The 23,423-nt window shown below is 31.0% G+C and overlaps 1 protein-coding gene across 2 annotated transcripts in view; it reads left to right on the forward strand.

The window, feature by feature from the left end:
* Positions 1-23,423, forward strand: part of LOC142341717 (uncharacterized) — a 188,137-nt gene that overhangs the window by 19,021 nt on the left and 145,693 nt on the right. For both annotated transcript variants that reach the window (XM_075392882.1, XM_075392881.1), the window contains exons 9-13: positions 3,177-3,230; positions 3,383-3,445; positions 4,115-4,213; positions 14,424-14,477; positions 14,921-15,134. In XM_075392882.1, the coding sequence (XP_075248997.1) occupies positions 3,177-3,230; positions 3,383-3,445; positions 4,115-4,213; positions 14,424-14,477; positions 14,921-15,134 (484 nt within the window). The remainder of the gene's footprint in view (positions 1-3,176; positions 3,231-3,382; positions 3,446-4,114; positions 4,214-14,423; positions 14,478-14,920; positions 15,135-23,423) is intronic.

The following is a 23,423-nucleotide window of genomic DNA, read 5'->3' on the forward strand; positions in this document are numbered from 1 at the left end:
GTTTAGTTCATTTTAGGTATAATCGTGAGAAGCAGGAAGAAAATCATTTGAGATCCGTTTGTTTTTGGCTGATTTATAGTGAATTTAAAGAAAATCAAACTATAAAAATAAATAATATTAAAACTAAGAAAAGTTGCATTTAGTAGTGATTTTATGCACTCTGTGCACATGCACAATGAACTGAACAGCGCGAAACAGTGTCTGATTCTGCATCGGGTGCTTTTTTGGCTACACTGAGATTTGAAAAAACTCAAATTTTATCACAAAAATTCAAAAACCTCTTTGATCTCAACCATTATAACAGTTAATATAAGATGTGAGCTATTATTGAGTTCTTATTTTATATAATTTAGGTTGCATTTGGTTGGCTGTCTATAAAGGTCTTAGACATTTCAATGACTTTGAGGTTAATTGAAAACAAAATCTGCGTCGCGATTTTAATTGCAACGGTGGCAAAACAGGTAGCCATAAACAATTAATTAAATGACCTGAACGGTTATTTCTGAAGTAAGAGACAAAGAAAAGAATTTCTAGAGTTTTTTTGACGTGCGGTGCTTTGACTGCTGCTTTTAATGTTATCCGTTTTTTATTATCAGTTTCCCTCACTTCTAATTTTAAAAAGTAACAGTAACAAGTGATTTCCCGGAGTGCGTGTCTTCAACTAGATGAATGATTCTGATAATTTTTGACTGAAAATGAATGTTTGAAAAATTGTTGGATATTCTTTAGTTCTAGTTCTTGTATTCGTAGTGCTTTTTGGTCATTTTTTTAAATCATCCTTGTTGATGAATTTTTGACATCTAATTGACATCCTAGATAATGACATTCTGACAGTCAAAAAAGACCTTCTAAATTTATCAATTTAGTCCGGATAGGCCTTCTCTCTATTGCCGTGTTTTCTTAATTTTTTCGTTGACAGCTCATTTGAGTTTTTATTGGTAACTATTTTTTGAAATATTTCAGACCTCATTTGGTCCGTCTTCTTATTTAATTTAATAAATTTTACATCGCTATTTCACCAAATAGGTTTTACATTAGTTTTTTAAAAAAAAGTTATAATTTTTTAATTCAATGCTGATGAACAATTTATTTCTGTTTGATACAAAAATAATTGTTAGGTCCAAGTCGATCTGTAATAAAATAAATTTTACTTTTTTCTTGCTTCGTGTATGTCGCTAAGGGTTCAATAAAAGGTGATATAATTTTCAAAGAAGTTTGTTTGCAGTTTTAAGGTTTAATGTTCGTTTAATATTTATTAATTCCTTATTATAACCAAAAGTAAACAATTAAATTAATACAGATAGTTTTATGCTGCCTCAGGGAGATTTTCAATTTCACAGATATAGAAGCTACCAAAATTTTACTTTTTATAGTGTTTACTTTTTATTCAATAACTGAGAAGGCCCCGTGCTTTAAAAAGCCAAATAGAGTTTGCTATGTTTAAGCCTAATTTCAACTCCTCACTTCAATGTTTTTGTAACAATTGGTTGGTTGAGCTTCATTGGAGTGCTAAGCCCTAAACTGTGTTTTGGTTACTTTGATACCACAGCATAATTGAAATAGTGTTTTTTAGACATTTTTCTCAACTGTGTAACCTGAATTTATTTATCGATCGAAAAACATCTGTAGTAGTAGTGAAATCAACCAGGCAAACGCCATTGCCTTGTCTTTTTAATTTTTTTTCTCGATTTGTATTCCAAGAGTTGTGCTGCTATGTTTCTCAATTTCTCAATCAGATTGCTTCATTTCACGTGCTTCTGTCGCTTTTAAATATAACCTTTTATTGTTATTTCAACTTCTACATGCTATTTATTTCTTTCGTTTTAGCTAAAACATTTGAACAGACGTTGCTAGAAGAAATCAGAGTTTTGTCTTGCTGACAATGTAAGCCGCATAATGAAACTATTTTTGACAAATAATGCCACGAATATGAATACAGTTTTCAGTTTTGTGAAATATTGGAACAGATTCTCATGGCTTCGAATAAGTTGAAATGAGAAGGATTTTACTAGATACACGTGAAGTGAATCCGCTCTTCCCCTGATGATTTTGAATTATCTGTATAAAACATTATGCTTTCATAAAAATTATTTTAACTTCTACAGCCACGTTTGCCATTGTTTTTGGCCAAAACTTTCTCCATAAGAAAAACTTAGAGAATTTCAAAGAGACTCCGAATTTGAAGCCATCATGTTTGACTTTAGAATTGTAAGTGTTGAATTTGAAGCTATCAATTTTGATGTTAGAATTGTTAAGAATTTTTCAATTATATAGACAACGACCGATGGAGCATAATCAAAAACGTCAATTATGCAAAAGAATTGAATCTTAAATGTTTTTTGTTAGAACAAATACGTTCGAGGAAAACTCTTTTGATAATATTTAAGAGTTTAAGTGCAGCTAAGTTTTTTTTGTAACTGAAGGTTCCTTAAGCTTTTTGATTAAAAACACGAACGTTTTCCCGGTTGTTTTTAGAGGCAAACTTAAGCTAAATAACATTAACTTTTTTTCCGTAGGAGCTTGATAAGAAACAACGTTGGGTGCTAAAACAAATATTTCTACAATATCTTTTCAGATATATTGATATGATATATCTTATGCTTTCAAATGGGAATGTGGGAACTTTTTGTTCCACGCACAACAAACTAGCCTTCTTATTTACGTCTGCAGGGGCTCTGTTTCTTATGAAAAATTTGCAACCTTAAAGAATGAAAAACTGTAGTTCAAATAACTGTTGCTATCTGCTTAAACGCAGATTTTTTTCTCTTGCCTGAATTAGTATTTCGTTATTATAAGTGTCAAGTATTACTTTACGGCCTTTATTTCACTGTAAGATTTACCGTTCTGTCGTTTTGCATTGACCTGAACTGTTAGTAATTTTTCGTCACTTACTTCGGTTCGCTGAATTAGAATGCTGCTAAAGTAAAATCTGCTGCTAAGTGCGTGCAACGTCTAACAAGTGATAAAGAGACTTACTCAGAATAAGTTGATACGTTTATGAGGTTTTGAGGAATTGCTTATTAGATTTCCATTTTTTTCTTTGAAATACGTTTCATTTCGTTATTCAGTGGTCATAGAACGCCCGCCAAAGTTTACTGGTGTGATTTTTTGAGTGATGTGGTGCTTCACTGCTCCCCTGTAGCAAATTTGGTTCTTATGTTCTCGTATATTTTCAGGGCATCAAAGGAGATTTGGGACTTCCCGGACAGCCTGGACTACCTGGAATTGCGGTTGGTTGTCTTGTCAATGTTTAATTTGTCACGAATATCTTTGATAATTTTACGGAGTTCGTCGTGAACTTGTTTCAAATTATCCTAAAAACTTTTGTTGAGCTTTTAACAGTTTTAAGTAAATCAATTTTAGGGGTGTGAATGATTTTTAGGGTGTGAATGGGGAGCCTGGGTTCCCTGGTGTGAAGGGAGAACGTGGGTTAATGGGTCCATCGGTAAGTCCTTCTCACCACCGAACTGCACAGAATGTTAATACTTGAATTGAAATTTCAGTTGTGACAGTTTTTTTTTATAAAATGAGTGTGGAGCTGAAAATACTCGGGTAACTTTGAATCAAAGAGCGTATTAAAAAATTACTATAACTTTGAGTAAAAATCATTGCAATAAAAATTAATTTTCTGCTGGTGAAATTTCGACTGCAATCAGGAGAGATTCATTCTCATTGGCAAAATTTAAGAGTGAAAAAGTGCTCGCTTCATCTCCTTTTCTTAGAATACGTTTGTAATCTACTTATATTAGTGATCTGTATAGTTGTTGTACGAAAGATAACATGTTGAGATCAATCTGATAAGGTCATTGCACAAGTGTCGCCGGAGGACTGGAGAAAACCTAAACTATTGCTTTACCAACCAATATAAAATGACTTGGAACGGAGCTTTAGAGCAAAAACAGGGAACAGAAATATTGCAAAAAAGTAAAAACGTGCCACAAGAATACAACAGAAAAGCAAAAGCATGTAACTATGTTGTCATGGAGTGATTAAGATAAAGATATTATCATTTCACGGTTATTTGCGACTATTTTACTCCAACTGGTTTAACACCATGTGTGTGTGGTGTTCTGTTACGTCAGGAAATGGGAATGATCTGAAGTGCTCTGTTTAGGGTGTAGATGGTGCTCCTGGATTACCAGGAGGGAAAGGCGACAGAGGTGTTCCCGGACGACCAGGCACAAACGGAATCGCAGGATTTCCCGGAGTTAAGGTCCGAAATATATCTGAATACCGCATGTGACTTTCTAAAATTTTGACCTTGATATATTCGAACTTTACAATCTATTTGAACACAAATTGTCAACTAGCAATTCATAAACGTAATCGTTGTTGCTATCAACTTCGAACTGTTCACAATGAAGGTAGATGTTTTGAAATTGATTGCTGATTGGAGTCTAAAGTTTTTTATCACAATGTGTTCGTGGCTTAAGTTTGAACGGAGTGCTACAAAATATATAGTATGACCGGGCATAATGCTAACAATAGGCTCGTATAGTAGTTATATCGGAGCAAGAGTGGGGGGGGGGTAAAAGGATGTACCTATGTATTAACATTAGGTATAGCCTATTTTGGTCCAATTTCCAAAGATGTACCTAAAAAAGAGAGTGAGAACAATGGACCTGTCATCTTATCATAATTACCCAGAGGTAATTATCTTAATTACCCCAGGGAAATGCATCCGCTCTAATGCACTGCAGCTAATCTTATCTACTTAATAAAATATATCTGCAGAACTTTTACTTTCAAACTTTTCATTTACGCATATTTTTTTCTTATTACCAATTATCAATTTGTTTTAAATTTTTGATTATTAATGAAGTTTTGCTTTCAATAATTTCAAATTATTGGAAGTTTTTCGCAAAAGCTTCTTGAAAGTTTTTTTTGAAAATTTCATTTTTTTTTCAATTTTTTTACTCATGATGTGAAAGCATGCAAGAAACCGATTTTTTGGCATTTTCTTTTGGTAGTTTCTGGTTTTTTTTCTCGGTAGTTTCAGTTTCAAAACCCGAAACCGTTAAAAAAATTGTATATAAAGTTGTTCTAATAATCGGTTGAAATTTTTTAACACAGATTTCAATGAAAAATACTAAAACACAGAAAACCATCACTGAATTTTTTTTTGTTTTTTTTTCGTAATTTCAGATTCTGAAACCTCAAACTAAAAATTTGTTATTGGTCGAAAATGTATGCTACAGTAATACTTTAGAGGGTATTTTTCGAAGTGAAGTTCAATGGTGGTAATTTCACAGTCAATTATATATTATGGGTTTGGGTTTTTTGTAGTTTTAGATTCTCAAACCTCAAACTACAAAATAGTTTCATCGCGACTGGTATGCTATATCAACTCTCTATATGTTGTTTGTAAACAAAGCATGTGAAAGTGACTCCTTTAACTCTAAGAAGTTTCACTTTTTGGTTTTTTCTGAAGTTTCAGCTTCTGAAACCTGAAACCTCAAACTATTTTTTTTTGAAATTGTTTGTTACGGTACATCTTTATAGCGTAATTTTTAACGCAGAATCCAATGGGCATCATTTAAAAGTCGTGAAATGAGGACAAGTTTGTATTTTTTGAAGTTTTAGAATCTGAAACTTGAAACCAAAAAAAGTTTTTGTTAAAAAATACTCAACTCTTGTAAAAAATAACCTATTCTTGAAAAAATGAAAAAAAACCAATTCATACCAAAAAATACCAAATTCAGGGCAAAAGATACCCAATTCTCGCCAAAAACATTCAATTCTTGTTCAAAATAGACAATCGTTGTCAAAAAATACTCAATTATTGCCAAAACTTACCCAATTGTTGTCAAAAAATAACCAATTCTTGGCAAAAAATTCCAAATTCTTGAAAAGCAAACACTCCATTATTTTGAAAAATGCCCAACTATTGCCAACAGATCCCAGGTTTGGTGAAAAACACCCAATTCTTGACACAAAACATCCAATATCTGCGAAAAATTGCGTCATAATGATGTCATTTTTATTGTAGTGTTCCAACAAAAATTCAACTCATTGTGCGTATTTTCCTTCTCTTCAACAACACAGCTATAGTTAGCTTATTCATTCGTTTTCAGAGACAATTTGAATCTGCTTTTCCTACAAACCTAAGTTGTCAGTTATAAACATTTCAGTGGACATTCTTCATCTCTATTACATCTTCCTTTTTCCAATTCCAGGTAAGTCACCTCTGTTATAAAATATGAAAGCAGACCAGAAGAAACGAATAAAGGGCTATTATAATCATCGCACTCATTCGCAAATAGCATAGCATATTACTTCTTCAGAGACAAAGACTTTGGAATATTTGTAACTTCAGTTCTTTTAGGGGTTCAACCGTCTCCATTCTCAATTCCGAGGCAGCTTCTGGTCTTCATTATTGCAATGGAGAATTTGCCTGAAGTCTCTGTTCCATACAAAGAGAGAACTCTAGAGTTCTACAAGAACTACATCGAAAACAAAACTTTACAAATCTCAGACAACAAGGAACTGAGCAGATCGGTCCGTGCACAATTCTGTGATTATGAGTTGTCCTATAGACAATGTATGAAAATCAATTGGGATATTTTGAGGAGGAGAGAGAACTTAAATTTCTCTGGTGTGTGTCTGACGAGTATGACAATTTGCAGGAGCAGAAACCTGATCGGGATTGTGACGAGTGGGAAAATGGGTCATTGACAGAGAGTATTATCGCAAGTATAGAAGAAGAGAACGCACTTGACCCCAAGTTAGACAACAAAAAATCTGACCAGGCAGTCCCTTTTGCGTGTTTTTCTACAGACACTGGACAAGATGCATTGAAAGAAGTACAGGGAGCATCGAGTGTTGAAAACACTTCAATCAAGTCTGCCGTAACCATCCTTAGTCCTGTACTCAATGATTATACAGATTACCAAGATCATATTTTATCTAATGAAGCAAGTGAAAAAATATCTAAAAAAACTTCTCTAAAATCTGAGCAACCAGCGTCTTGTACACAAAAGACTGTCAAGAGAAGGGCTCCTGATGTCAATAACCCTGAAAGAGTGGGAAGTAAAAATTCAGATGGTGATAAAAACGAAGACAACATGTGTCCTCCATCGAGCAAATTGAAACGAGCTGCTGAGTTGTATAGTTACTAAAATAACAGGTTGAGAAGTTATTTCTTTGACTGATTATCTGTTTGTATTTCCGGTATAATTTCAATTCCAAAAACTATTATTTCCTGAGGTGACTAATTGACTGTTTAATTTGTAATATTCTCTTTTTACACTCAGAAAAAGCTGAGTTTCATGTATGCTTTTGAATTGATACTTTGATAATATAATTTTTTTGAGTTTTAGAAATGCATTTTCGAAATTAACTTTTATTTAAAGTTCAATTTTGAATTAAAATTTATGTCAAAAAATGCCTGTTTTTGTAATATCTGTTTTTTTCTCTCAAAAATGGCGGTTAATGACGAAAAAGGATTGTTTTCATAAAGTGTTTTTTTCAAAAATGCGGGTTTTTTTGGCTTCTGCAATGAACTCCTGGCAGCTGATACTGGATGATGCAAAGCGATTACAGTGACAATTTCGAAGCAAACTCCAGCAGCAATTCTTCCCATCAGAATATTGCAATAAGCGTGCTGCCTTTGATAATAGATTACCTGGTCATTTAAAAGAAGAACTTTTGGCAGGAATTTTTAGAAATAGATACTCATACAAGTCCTTAAGTATAGAATTGTTTTTTTTTTGAAAAGAAGTTGAAAACCTTTTGCATAATTTTTACTGTTTTGAAAAAAATATTCTTTTACTTTCCCATTTTTTTCAAAAAAGTTGTTTTTTTTACAAAAGGTTTCTCTTCATTTTTCCACTTGTCAGTTTTTTATGAATTTTTTAAGGTGAAGTTTTGAATTGAATCATTTTTTCAAATGATAATCTTTTTTACTAATGATTTAAAAATGATTTTTTTTAAAATTGTTGTGTTTTGCACACTGTTTATAAACAAAAATGTAAATCTTGATGTTTTTTTATTTTTTATTTTTCCTTTTTTTTCTGTTTTTTAATTTTTTTACGTAAAAATTTAAATTTAATTAATTTTGTTTTTGAAAAAACAAAGTTTTACTAGAATAATTTTTCTTTCAAAAATGCCGTTTTTTACATAAGGTTTTTAACAAAAAATGCAACTTGTGTTGTTTTTTATTTTTCTATTTTTCCTTTTTTCTGTTTTTCAATTTTTTAATGTAGAATATGAAATTTAATTAATTTCCTTTTTGAAAAAACAAGTTTTACTAGAATAATTTTTTTTTCAAAAATGCCGTTTTTTACATAAGGTTTTAAACAAAATATGCAACTTGTGTTGTTTTTTATTTTTCTAATTTTCCTTTTTTCTGTTTTTCAATTTTTTAATGTAAAATATGAAATTTAATTAATTTCCTTTTTGAAAAAACAAGTTTTACTAGAATAATTTTTTTTTCAAAAATGCCGTTTTTTACATAAGGTTTTAAACAAAATATGCAACTTGTGTTGTTTTTTATTTTTCTATTTTTCCTTTTTTCTGTTTTTGAATTTTTTAATGTAAAATATGAAATTTAATTAATTTCCTTTTTGAAAAAACAAGTTTTACTAGATTAATTTTTTTTTTCAAAAATGCCGTTTTTTACATAAGGTTTTAAACAAAATATGCAACTTGTGTTGTTTTTTATTTTTATATTTTTCCTTTTTCTATTTTTCAATTTTTTAATGTAAAATATGAAACTTAATTAATTTCCTTTTTGAAAAAACAAGTTTTACTAGAATAATTTTTTTTTCAAAAATGCCGTTTTTTACATAAGGTTTTAAACAAAATATGCAACTTGTGTTGTTTTTTATTTTTCTATTTTTCCTTTTTTCTGTTTTTGAATTTTTAATGTAAAATATGAAATTCAATTAATTTCCTTTTTGAAAAAACACGTTTTACTAGAATAATTTTTTTTTCAAAAATGTCGTTTTTTTACATAAGGTTTTTAACAAAAAATGCAACTTGTGTTGTTTTTTGTTTTTCCTTTTTTCTGTTTTTGAATTTTTTAAAGTGAAATTTTAATTTTAAATAATTTTTTTTTGAAAAAACAAGTTTTACTAGAATAATTTTTCTCTCAAAAAAGCCGTTTTTTACATAAGGTTTTTAACAAAAAATGCAACTTGTGTTGTTTTTTTATTTTTCTATTTTCCCTTTTTTCTGCTTTCGAATGTTTTAATGTAAAATTTAATTTTTTTTTTGAACAAACAAGTTTTACTAGAATAATTTTTCTTTCAAATATGTCGTTTTTTACATAAAGTTTTTACCAAAAAATGCTATTTTTGTTTTTTATTTTTCTATTTTTTCAGTTTTTGAATTTTTTTTAAAATTTTTTATTGAATTATTTTTTTCTTAAAAAATGTTGTTTTCTAAAACTTTTTTTTTCAAAAATGCTGTTTTTTACATTATGTATTTAACAAAAAATGTGAATTTTGTTGTTTTTTACTTTTCTGTTTTACCTTTTTTCAGTTTTGGAAGTTTTTTTGTAAAACTTCAATTTAATTTTTTTTTGAAAAAATATTGTTTTAGTAAAACATTTTTTTTTCCAAATGTCCTTTTTCGCATAATATTTTCAATAAAATATGTAAGTTTGATGTTTTTTCTTATTCTATTTTTCAATTTTTCAGCTCTTGATGTTTTTTGCAATTTGTTTAGCAAAGCAGAAAATTGTAAAAATCAATGTATTCGGAAAAAAAAGATCGTTGATCGCGGCTCTGCCGCGAGGCGCGCTCTGCGCGCCCAACGATATTTTATTTCCGAACAACATCCAGATATGTACGCTAGGGATGCTTGACGCCAGTAATTGTCACCACGCGACACCGGTACCCCGGGGTTTACTCTGAAGTATGTTTATCATGAGACGATGAATAAATCGGAATTTCTCAAGAACAACATGATATCAATAAAAATGTAATTGTTTAAAATGAAAAATTAAAACAAATATGCTTGTCATCAAAAGCTTGATTTGTTATAGATTTCCGCAAACTTTATTAATATGTGTATTAATTTGTAATAAATAATTGTACTAAATAATTGATTTTTGTAAAAATTGTAATACATTGATTTTTACAATTTTCTGCTTTGCTAAACAAATTGCAAAAAACATCAAGAGCTGAAAAATTGAAAAATAGAATAAGAAAAAACATCAAACTTACATATTTTATTGAAAATATTATGCGAAAAAGGACATTTGGAAAAAAAATGTTTTACTAAAACAATATTTTTTCAAAAAAAAATTAAATTAAAAATTTTACAAAAAAACTTCCAAAACTGAAAAAAGGTAAAACAGAAAAGTAAAAAACAACAAAATTGACATTTTTGTTAAATACATAATGTAAAAAACAGCATTTTCGAAAAAAAAGTTTTAGAAAACAACATTTTTTAAGAAAAAAAATAATTCAATAAAAAATTTTAAAAAAAATTCAAAAACTGAAAAAATAGAAAAATAAAAAACAAAAATAGCATTTTTTGGTAAAAACTTTATGTAAAAAACGACATATTTGAAAGAAAAATTATTCTAGTAAAACTTGTTTGTTCAAAAAAAACTAAATTTTACATAAAAAAATTCGAAAGCAGAAAAAACGAAAAATAGAAAAATAAAAAACAACACAAGTTGCATTTTTTGTTAAAAACCTTATGTAAAAAACGGCATTTTTGAAAGAAAAATTATTCTAGTAAAACTTTGTTTTTTCAAAAACAAAATTAATTAAATTTAAATTTTTACGTAAAAAAATTAAAAAACAGAAAAAAAAGGAAAAATAAAAAATAAAAAAACATCAAGATTTACATTTTTGTTTATAAACAGTGTGTAAAACACAACAATTTTAAAAAAAAAATCATTTTTAAATCATTAGTAAAAAAGATTATCATTTGAAAAAATGATTCAATTCAAAACTTCACCTTAAAAAATTTATAAAAAACTGACAAGTGGAAAAATGAAGAGAAACCTTTTGTAAAAAAACGACTTTTTTGAAAAAAATGGGATAGTAAAAGAATATTTTTTTTCGAAACAGTAAAAATTATGCAAAAGGTTTTCAACTTCTTTTCAAAAAAAAACAATTCTATTCTTAAAGACTTGTATGAGTATCTATTTCTAAAAATTCCTGCCAAAAGTTCTTCTTTTATATGACCAGGTAATCTATTATCAAAGGCAGCACGCTTATTGCAATATTCTGATGGGAAGAATTGCTGCTGGAGTTTGCTTCGAAATTGTCACTGTAATCGCTTTGCATCATCCAGTATCAGCTGCCGGGAGTTCCTTGCAGAAGCCAAAAAAACCCGCGTTTTTGAAAAAACATTTTATGAAAACAATCCTTTTTCGTCATTAACCGCCATTTTTGAGAGAAAAAAACAGATATTACAAAAACAGGCATTTTTTGACATAAATTTTAATTCAAAATTGAACTTTAAATAAAACTAATTTCGAAAATGCATTTGTAAAACTCAAAAAAATTATATTATCAAAGTATCAATTCAAAAGCATACATGAAACTCAGCTTTTTCTGAGTGTAAAAAGAGAATATTACAAATCAAAACAGTCAATTAGTCACCCCAGGAAATAACAGTTTTTGGAATTGAAATTATACCGGAAATACAAACAGATAATCAGTCAAAGAAATAACTTCTCAACCTGCTATTTTAGTAACTATACAACTCAGCAGCTCGTCTCAATTTGCTCGATGGAGGACACATGTTGTCTTCGTTTTTATCACCATCTGAATTTTTACTTCCCACTCTTTCAGGGTTATTGACATCAGGAGCCCTTCTCTTGACAGTCTTTTGTGTACAAGACGCTGGTTGCTCAGATTTGAGGGAAGTTTTTTCAGATATTTTTTCACTTGCTTCATTAGATAAAATATGATCTTGGTAATCTGTATAATCATTGAGTACAGGACTAAGGATGGTTACGGCAGACTTGATTGAAGTATTTTCAACACTCGATGCTCCCTGTACTTCTTTCAATGCATCTTGTCCAGTGTCTGTAGAAAAACACGCAAAAGGGACTGCCTGGTCAGATTTTTTGTTGTCAACTTGGGGTCAAGTGCGTTCTCTTCTTCTATACTTGCGATAATACTCTCTGTCAATGACCCATTTTCCCACTCGTCACAATCCCGATCAGGTTTCTGCTCCTGCAAATTGTCACACTCGTCAGACACACACCAGAGAAATTTAAGTTCTCTCTCCTCCTCAAAATATCCCAATTGATTTTTACATTGTCTATAGGACAACTCATAATCACAGAATCGTGCACGGACCGATCTGCTCAGTTCCTTGTTGTCTGAGATTTGTAAAGCTTTGTTTTCGATGTAGTTCTTGTAGAAGTCTACAGTTGTCTCTTTGTATGGAACAGAGACTTCAGGCAAATTCTCCATTGCAATAATGAAGACCAGAAGCTGCCTCGGAATTGAGAATGGAGACGGTTGAACCCCTAAAAGAACTGAAGTTACAAATATTCCAAAGTCTTTGTCTCTGAAGAACTAATATGCTATGCTATTTGCGAATGAGTGCGATGATTATAATAGCCCTTTATTCGTTTCTTCTGGTCTGCTTTCATATTTTATAACAGAGGTGACTTACCTGGAATTGGAAAAAGGAAGCTGTAATAGAGATGAAGAATGTCCACTGAAATGTTTATAACTGACAACTTAGGTTTGTAGGAAAAGCAGATTCAAATTGTCTCTGAAAAAGAATGAATAAGCTAACTATAGCTGTGTTGTTGAAGAGAAGGAAAATACGCACAATGAGTTGAATTTTTGTTTGAACACTACAATAAAAATGACATCATTATGACGCAATTTTTCGCAGATATTGGATGTTTTGTGTCAAGAATTGGGTGTTTTTCACCAAACCTGGGATCTGTTGGCAATAGTTGGGCATTTTTCAAAATAATGGAGTGTTTGCTTTTCAAGAATTTGGAATTTTTTGCCAAGAATTGGTTATTTTTTGACAACAATTGGGTAAGTTTTGGCAATAATTGAGTATTTTTTGACAACGATTGGCTATTTTGAACAAGAATTCAATGTTTTTGGCGAGAATTGGGTATCTTTTGCCCTGAATTTGGTATTTTTTGGTATGAATTGGTTTTTTTTTCATTTTTTCAAGAATAGGGTATTTTTTACAAGAGTTGAGTATTTTTTAACAAAAACTTTTTTTGGTTTCAAGTTTCAGATTCTAAAACTTCAAAAAATACAAACTTGTCCTCATTTCACGACTTTTAAATGATGCCCATTGGATTCTGCGTTAAAAATTACACTATAAAGATGTACCGTAACAAACAATTTCAAAAAAAATAGATTGAGGTTTCAGGTTTCAGAAGCTGAAACTTCAGAAAAAACCAAAAAGTGAAACTTCTTAGAGTTAAAGGAGTCACTTTCACATGCTTTGTTTACAAACAACATATAGAGAGTTGATATAGCATACCAGTCGCGATGAAACTATTTTGTAGTTTGAGGTTTGAGAATCTAAAACTACAAAAAACCCAAACCCATAATCTATAATTGACTGTGAAATTACCACCATTGAACTTCACTTCGAAAAATACCCTCTAAAGTATTACTGTAGCATACATTTTCGACCAAAAACAAATTTTTAGTTTGAGGTTTCAGAATCTGAAATTACGAAAAAAAAACAAAAAAAAATTCAGTGATGGTTTTCTGTGTTTTAGTATTTTTCATTGAAATCTGTGTTAAAAAATTTCAACCGATTATTAGAACAACTTTATATACAATTTTTTTTAACGGTTTCGGGTTTTGAAACTGAAACTACCGAGAAAAAAAAACCAGAAACTACCAAAAGAAAATGCCAAAAAATCGGTTTCTTGCATGCTTTCACATCATGAGTAAAAAAATTGAAAAAAAAATGAAATTTTCAAAAAAAACTTTCAAGAAGCTTTTGCGAAAAACTTCCAATAATTTGAAATTATTGAAAGCAAAACTTCATTAATAATCAAAAATTTAAAACAAATTGATAATTGGTAATATGAAAAAAATATGCGTAAATGAAATGTTTGAAAGTAAAAGTTCTGCAGATATATTTTATTAAGTAGATAAGATTAGCTGCAGTGCATTAGAGCGGATGCATTTCCCTGGGGTAATTAAGATAATTACCTCTGGGTAATTATGATAAGATGACAGGTCCATTGTTCTCACTCTCTTTTTTAGGTACATCTTCGGAAATTGGACCAAAATAGGCTATACCTAATGTTAATACATAGGTACATCCTTTTACCCCCCCCCCCCCCCAATCTTGCTCCGATATAACTACTTCGTATATCTTAACAGGTTGTTTTGTGATATCTTCCAAGATTCTTCTAGAAACAGCTTCTTCTAACATTTTACAAGCGAAACAAGATGGCCTGTTTCTCTTGTGTCTTGCAGTTGCCCAATTTGACAACTGGGTGAAAATTTCAGGGCCAGAAAGGCGAGACAGGACCTCCAGGAGTTCGAGGATTGCCTGGAATTATGGTACGATGATTTCTATATCTTCGATTGTCTAGTTTTTGATCCCTTTTAATTATTTTGAAAGTTTCTGACTACTAACAGTTGACACTTTCTTGACATTCAGGAGGTAACACTTACACTACAGGAGTTATAGCTACTTAACGACTATATAAACATCTAAGCTGTGCCAAAAATCTCAAACAATAAATAATGCATGTAAAAAAAGTTTCATCAGAAATATATCATGACGAAGTTCGGGGGTTCAATAATCCTCATGCTTCGTCAAAATAGATTTCTATCTGAAAATGTTTTAGTTTACATGCATTATTGTTGTGTGAGAATTTTGGCTTAGCGTACGTGTATACCTTAAGTAGCTACAACTCTTGTTTGTGGCGTTAAAGCTAGCAGATGCTAGCACCCGAGTATTTGTTTTGTCTCCTCATTTTCTGGAACTTTCCTTCTTTTAGGGCCCACCTGGTGGAATTGGAAAGCTGTCAATGTCAGGACCCCAGGGTCTACCAGGTCCCATGGGTCCTGTGGGTCTACCAGGTAGACCAGGTCTCAGAGGTTCTCCAGGGTTGCCAGGAATGATGGGTCCTCCGGGACCAATTGGGTTTGACGGACCAGCAGGAGTTCCAGGGGCTCCTGGGTTTGGGACAAAAGGAGAAAAGGGCATAGCTGGTAAGTTGAAACCAGTGGTGGTTTGCTTCATTGTGTTTGATTACTTTACTGACTATTCTTCCTCATATAAGTTCAAGTTTTTTTTCTGTAGTATAGGAAATTGTTGATCATGTGATATTATTTTCGGTTACTACTGTTCAATTGTTTAGTATTATATCACCTACCACTTTTTCAGCCGACTGATTATTTTTGGTTTGCTGAACTGTTGTCAATCATAGCTTCTTTTGAAACATCTGCAATTTTTTGGTCAGTTAGGCCAATTTTTTGTAGATCTGAAATTTGTAGATCATTTGTTAGGCCACTCTTGTAGATCTGAAATCATCTTTGAGGATGTGTTCAAAGTTTTTTCTCTGAGACAATTTGTGGCTTGAAGTTTTCAATTTTTATATCTGAGTTTGCAAAGCAGTTAAAGTTTAAACTCCATTTTTTCTGTCAAGGATATTTGAATCGTTTACCCAAACTAGTAAAAGTGCGTTTGAAAAAGCTTTTCTGACCATTTGAATCAAGCAATGATGTTTTCGATTCAATTTTGAGCTATCTTTTCCATTTCGCCATGTTAAACGCTTTTTTAGCAGTTTTTGTATTTTTCTTCAAATTTTTTTTGAAACATTTGGGGAGTTATGTGGTTCAAATTGTCTGTTTTAGTTGTTTTGGTAGCTTTTTGATAAAATTGACTGATTTTGAGTCTTTTTTCAAAGATAATTGAGTAATTTTAGGCAAATTTTGGCCGATTTTTGTCTGTTTTTTTATGTATTAATATTTTTGCTCATTTTAATGTTCTCGCTATAGTTTTTCTTGTTTGATCTGTATTGTTCTGCTATTTTATAAGTTTCGCCCTAAAAGGTGCCATTGAAGTCAGAGAGGTCACTGTTCACTTAAATAAAAATACAAATTTCTCAGTTTTTTGGGTTTCTTTTTTCTTTTTTTCGTTCTTTGAAGTTTTTGTTTAATAATTGTCCTTCAATTCTTTTGTTTTCCTCAGTTTTCTCCCTATGAAGTATTTTGTCGCTTATTGTGTCGATTGGCAGTCGTACAGTGAAAGAGAACTAACTGAGTCAAAAATTCTTTGCCAGTCGTTGTTTTGGAAGCGCAGATTCTTCATCAGTTTTTGTTGTCAGTTACTTTTCCATTGTCAATTTGTTTCAAGTTCATTATCAGAAGCAATTATGAAGTTCATTCGTTTAGATAGGGTAATCAGTTTTCTACTCCGAGTCGTTTCCGGCTTTTTTGTTTTTGATAAGTGAGCGGGCAAGAAAACTGGAAGTTCAGGGAGTGAATAAAGTTTGAAAAAGTTGTTTCAGTGACCGAATTCGAAGACCGAAGAAAAGAGAATGGTTCCTTTGGTCATGCCTTATTATAGAGCAGAGCGAGAAATGAAGTTGTCAGAAAATTGTCGATCAGCGATTTTGTTCACGTGCGGCTTTTTCAAGCGGTTCTGTTATTTTCGGGCACATCTGTTGTCTAAAAGGTTGTTTTTGACCAACTTTATTTTTTTCAAGTTGTATTGATAGTGTACCGAAGGCTTTTGGTTATTAAAGGGATTTTGCGCTAATTGAATTTTTGGAAGTATTTCTCTGGTTTTAAGGCTATTTTAGCAATTTTTGGCCCATTTTTGTGTTTCTTTGCTTTTGCTTGTAACTGTACTTAAGGGTAATGACCGTTGGCAGTTTCCTTTACAAATTAATTACAAGATCTTTGGTAATAAGCAAAATTGACGAAAAGTGAGAAAAATTATTTTTGTGTATAATTTCTTACATTTTTCGCGTTATTTCAAAATTAGAGATCTTTTTGTGCTTATTTTGGCTTATGAGAACTTGGGTGAGCTTTGAGGTTGTCTTGATTGCTTGAGGTTTTGTTCTTCTTTTGTATTTGTACTTTTACTATTTGAAATCATAATTGAATTTTCGGATCTTTTGCTTTTATTTAAATTTCAGTTAAATTTTCTTCATTTCAATTAAGTTAATTTTTCTTTTCTTTGATACTGCAAATAAAAATTAGTTATTCGGCATGGTGCTTTTTGGCGAAGACATCTTCGAGTCGTTTCTGGAATTCTTCCGGCTATGTTTTTTATATCTTCCAGTTGTTCTGAAACAGGATGTAAAAGTCAATGCCGTACGTTCAACAGTTGTGATTCTTTTGTTGGTGAACAAAAATGGAGAGCGGAGAGAAGAAAGAATTTTGCTTTTGTTCATATCAGCTTTTGAAAATTTTTTGATCGCGTGCAGTTTTTCGAAGCATGGTTTTATTTTTAACTTAACATGTTTGGGTAAATGGCGTTTTTAACCATATTAACATGTATCTGTATGTTTTGGAGCTATTTTGACCTGATCAGGTATTAGAGTTTTTCTGCAATTTTGTGGAATTTTTGTGATTTTGCTGTTTTGGATGCTTTTTTCCTATTTTTGTACTGTTTTTCATGTTTTTAGTGTCTTTGTTATTTTTTCATTGCAAATGGTTTTCATGTTTGTATTCTTGGACTTCTGAATTCGTTAATCTCAATTTATATTTGTTTTAGTAGAAGAGAGCGGGCTAAGGTTGATTTATTTTTTGCTTAGCTTCTGCTTTTGACGTTTTTTTTGCCTAATTTTTCTGATTTCAGAATATTTTGTCAGATTGAATTCTTTAATTGGGGTGATTGCTAGAGTTATTATTTCTAATTGAAAACAATTAAAGGCTTGATAGCACATTTTTTCATAAAATAAAATAATCAATTCTGGGATTTTTTTGTAGTTTTTGAATTCCTGCTCATGTTTAAATGTTTTGTGTGTTCGTTTGAGTATCGCGTGGTTGCCTTGTTGCCTAATGAATAAGCAAGGGTTGTTTGCTAAGGTGTGTTGAGAACAGTTATTTAGACTTTGCAGTTATCGGAGAGTTTTAAAAATAATTAAAAGTTTTTATTTAGTTTTCGTTCTTTAATTCTTTTTTTGCTCGGTATTAATCCTTCTTCGAGGTCTATAGTTGTTTTTTCCCGGTCAATTGATTTTTGTTTGATAAACATAATTGAATCATATTAGATCATATTTTATAAATACTGATTTTGGAGTCGCAACTCAAAATGTTTTCCAGCAAAATTTCATTTGTTTTCTTCCCTCATATTTTCTTTCATCAGACTGTTGTTTTAAATTGTATGCTGTGATGGACTTGATAGTTCTATCAGTTAGCAGTTGGTTAAGGATAAGTTATATTTTACTTCGAGTCGATTCAGGACGCTTCAGGCTGTTTTTTGTTCACACTTTTTTCACCTTTTCTTGTCAATGGGAAGTGAAATTGGAGTGGTGGTTTTAGTCACGCTGGAGTAACAAGCCGAACGAAATTTGAGAAGTTATAGGGCTCGATTTTTTTCAAAGTGCCTTTCGAGGGAAGTGAGAGATTGGCGTCTAAATGGCTCTTCAGTTTTTGAGAGCAAATTTTTTTTCACGTGAGGCAATTTGACTTATGTTTTTGCTCTTTTTATTTTCGTTTTTATTACCAATGCTTTTTTGCTTTTTAAGGCCAATACCTGTGTTTTAGTAAGGCATTATTGCACTGTTTGACCCCTCAGATTGCAAATAATGGTTTTCAAAGAAATTTTCTTCTTGGATTTTTATCGCTCTTTTGTTTTGTTATTTCGTCTCTTGAATGATAGGTCTCAATGGCTCTTTTGAGGCGTTTTCGAATGAATTTACTGGTTTGAGTTCATAGTAATGGTTTTAATGACATTGACACTTATTCTTGGAAAAATTATTAGCGGTTTCTTGGACTCTTCCATCTTTTTTAGTTCTTTTTTTGTTCTGTCACTTAGTCCGATTATGGTTAGCTCTAGATGGCTCTCGTATGGATCATATATTAATGATTTTAAAGGTTTTTTCACATCAATCATTTTTCACTACTTCGGCACTACTTGCTTTCAAACAAATATTAGCTTTTTGGCCTGTCCTTTGAAATTTTTTGTTCTGTCACTTAATCTCATTAATTATTGTTTCTTGTGTAGTTTTCATTAGTCATGTTCGATTGCATCTAGTGTTATATATTCAAAGCTGCTGGTATAATGACTTTTATAACATTTTTTTTCCGAAAATTAACCGATTTTATTATGACAGTTTTGATATCGTTCTTTGTTGTTGGTGGTTATTCTCACTAATGATAGCTCTTTTTTGCTTTTCTGCAATTTTGTGGTATTTTTGTGATTTTACCGTTTTGGATGCTTTTTTAACCTATTTTTGTACTGTGTTTCATGTTTTTAGTGTCTTTGTTAATTTTTTATTGCAAATGGTTTTCATGTTTGTATTCTTGGACTTCTCAACTCATTATTCTCAATTTATATTTGTTATAGTTGAAGAAAACAGGCTAAATTTGAATTATTTTTTTGCTTAGCTTCTTTTTTTAACGTTTTTTGCCTAATTTTTCTGTTTTTCTGACTTTCAGAATATTTTGTCACATTGAATTGTTTACTTAGGATTGGTGTAAGAGTTATTATTTCTAAGTGAAAACAATTAAAGGCTTGATAGCACATTTTTTAATAAAATAAAATAATCATTTCTGCAATTTTTTGAAGCTTTTGAATTCGTTCTCATGTTTAAATGTTTTTTAAGTTCGTTTGAGTATCGCATGGTTGCCTGATTGCCTAATGAATAAGCAAGGATTGTTTGCTAAGGTGTGTTGAGAACAGTTATGTATACTTTGCAGTTATAGGAGAGTTTTTAAAATAATTAACAGGTATTACTCCTTTTTCGAGATCTATAGTTGTTGTTTCCCCGTCAATTGATTTTTGTTTGATAAACATAATTGAATCATATTTGATATATTGTAAATACTGGTTTTGAAGTCGCAACTCAAAATGTGTTCCAGCAAAATTTCATAATTTGTTTTCTTTCCTTATATTTTCTTTCATCAGACTGCTATTTTAAATTGAATGGTATGATGAAGTTGATAGTTCATAGATCAGTTAGCAGTTTGCTAAGGTTTAAGTTATATTTTATTTTGAGTCGATTCTGGAGGCTTCCGGCTGTTTTTTTTCTGTTCACACTTTTTTCACCTTTTCCTGTCAATGAGAATAAAATTGGAGTGGTGATTTTATTCACCCTGGAGTAACAAGCCGAACGACATTTGAGAAGTTATAGGGCACGATTTTTTTCAAACTGCTTTTTGAGGGAAGTGAGAGATTGGCGTCTAAATGGCTCTTCAGTTTTTGAGAGCGAATTTTTCTTCACGTGAGGCAATTTGACCTATGTTTCTGGTCTTTTTGTTTTCTTTTTTGTTTCTAATGCTTTTTAAGGCCAATACCTGTGTTTTAGTAATGCATTTTTGCACTGTTTGACCCCTCAAATTGCAAATAATGGTTTTCAAAGAACTTTTTTTTGCTTGGATTTCTTATTGCTCTTTTGTTTTGTTATTTTTTCTCATCAATGATAGGTCTCAATGGCTCTTTTGAGGCGTTTTCAAATGAATTTACTAGTTTGAGTTCATAGTAATGGTTTTAATGACATTGACACTTATTCTTGGAAAAATTATTAGCGGTTTCTTGGACTCTTCCATCTTTTTTAGTTCTTTTTTTGTTCTGTCACTTAGTCCGATTATGGTTAGCTCTAGATGGCTCTCGTATGGATCATATATTAATGATTTTAAAGGTTTTTTCACATCAATCATTTTTCACTACTTCGGCACTACTTGCTTTCAAACAAATATTAGCTTTTTGGCCTGTCCTTTGAAATTTTTTGTTCTGTCACTTAATCTCATTAATTATTGTTTCTTGTGTAGTTTTCATTAGTCATGTTCGATTGCATCTAGTGTTATATATTCAAAGCTGCTGGTATAATGACTTTTATAACATTTTTTTTCCGAAAATTAACCGATTTTATTATGACAGTTTTGATATCGTTCTTTGTTGTTGGTGGTTATTCTCACTAATGATAGCTCTTTTTTGCTTTTCTGCAATTTTGTGGTATTTTTGTGATTTTACCGTTTTGGATGCTTTTTTAACCTATTTTTGTACTGTGTTTCATGTTTTTAGTGTCTTTGTTAATTTTTTATTGCAAATGGTTTTCATGTTTGTATTCTTGGACTTCTCAACTCATTATTCTCAATTTATATTTGTTATAGTTGAAGAAAACAGGCTAAATTTGAATTATTTTTTTGCTTAGCTTCTTTTTTTAACGTTTTTTGCCTAATTTTTCTGTTTTTCTGACTTTCAGAATATTTTGTCACATTGAATTGTTTACTTAGGATTGGTGTAAGAGTTATTATTTCTAAGTGAAAACAATTAAAGGCTTGATAGCACATTTTTTAATAAAATAAAATAATCATTTCTGCAATTTTTTGAAGCTTTTGAATTCGTTCTCATGTTTAAATGTTTTTTAAGTTCGTTTGAGTATCGCATGGTTGCCTGATTGCCTAATGAATAAGCAAGGATTGTTTGCTAAGGTGTGTTGAGAACAGTTATGTATACTTTGCAGTTATAGGAGAGTTTTTAAAATAATTAACAGGTATTACTCCTTTTTCGAGATCTATAGTTGTTGTTTCCCCGTCAATTGATTTTTGTTTGATAAACATAATTGAATCATATTTGATATATTGTAAATACTGGTTTTGAAGTCGCAACTCAAAATGTGTTCCAGCAAAATTTCATAATTTGTTTTCTTTCCTTATATTTTCTTTCATCAGACTGCTATTTTAAATTGAATGGTATGATGAAGTTGATAGTTCATAGATCAGTTAGCAGTTTGCTAAGGTTTAAGTTATATTTTATTTTGAGTCGATTCTGGAGGCTTCCGGCTGTTTTTTTTCTGTTCACACTTTTTTCACCTTTTCCTGTCAATGAGAATAAAATTGGAGTGGTGATTTTATTCACCCTGGAGTAACAAGCCGAACGACATTTGAGAAGTTATAGGGCACGATTTTTTTCAAACTGCTTTTTGAGGGAAGTGAGAGATTGGCGTCTAAATGGCTCTTCAGTTTTTGAGAGCGAATTTTTCTTCACGTGAGGCAATTTGACCTATGTTTCTGGTCTTTTTGTTTTCGTTTTTGTTTCTAATGCTTTTTAAGGCCAATACCTGTGTTTTAGTAATGCATTTTTGCACTGTTTGACCCCTCAAATTGCAAATAATGGTTTTCAAAGAACTTTTTTTTGCTTGGATTTCTTATTGCTCTTTTGTTTTGTTATTTTTTCTCATCAATGATAGGTCTCAATGGCTCTTTTGAGGCGTTTTCAAATGAATTTACTAGTTTGAGTTCATAGTAATGGTTTTAATGACATTGACACTTATTCATGGAAACATTATTAGCGGTTTTTTGGACTCTTCCATCTTTTTTAGTTCTTTTTTGTTCTGTCACTTAGTCCGATTATGGTTAGCTCTAGGTGGCTCTCGTATGGATCATATATTAATGATTTTAAATTTTTTTTACATCAATCATTTTTCACTACTTCGGCACTACTTGCTTTCAAACAAATATTAGCTTTTTGGCTTGTCCTTTGTTTTTTTTGTTCTGTCACTTAATCTCATTAATTATTGTTTGCCAGTCTTTTTTTTGGAAGCGCAATTCTTAATAAGCAGTTTTAAATCAGATTCTTCACCAGTTTTTGTTGTCAGTTACTTTTCCATTGCCAGTTTGTTTCAAGTTCAACATCAGAAGCAACTATGAGGTTCATTCGTTTACATAGGGTAATCAGTTTTCTACTCTGAGTTGTTTCCGGCTTTTTTGTTTTTGATAAGTGAGCGAGGAAGAAAACCCGAAGTTCAGGGAGTGAATAAAGTTTCAAAAAGTTGTTTCAATGACCGAATTCGAAGACCGAAGAAAAGAGAGAATGGTTCCTTTGGTCATGCCTTATTATAGAGCAGAGCGAGAAATGAAGTTGTCAGAAAATTGTCGATCAGCGATTTTGTTCACGTGCGGCTTTTTCAAGCGGTTCTGTTATTTTCGGACACATCTGTTGTGTAAAAGGTTGTTTTTGACTAACTTTATTTTTTTCAAGTTTTTTGATAATGTACCGAAGGTTTCTGGTAATTAAATGGAATTTGCCCTAATTGAATGTTTTGAAGTATTTCTCTGGTTTTAAGGCTATTTTAACAATTTTTGGCCCATTTTTGTGTTTTTTTTTGCTTTTACTTGTAATTGTACTTAAGGGTAATGACCGTTGGCAGTTTCCTTCACAAATTAATTACAAGATCTTTGGTAACAAGCAAAATTGATAAAAAAGAGCGAAAAATCATTTTTGTTAATTTCTTACATTTTTCGCGTTATTTCAAAATTAGAGATGTTTTTGTGCGTATTTGGGCTTATGAGAACTTGAGTGAGCATTGAAGTTGTCTTGAT

Source organism: Convolutriloba macropyga, chromosome 6 (assembly GCF_964194025.1).
Source record: "Convolutriloba macropyga chromosome 6, txConMacr16.3, whole genome shotgun sequence".
NCBI classification, from domain to species: Eukaryota; Metazoa; Xenacoelomorpha; order Acoela; family Convolutidae; genus Convolutriloba; species Convolutriloba macropyga.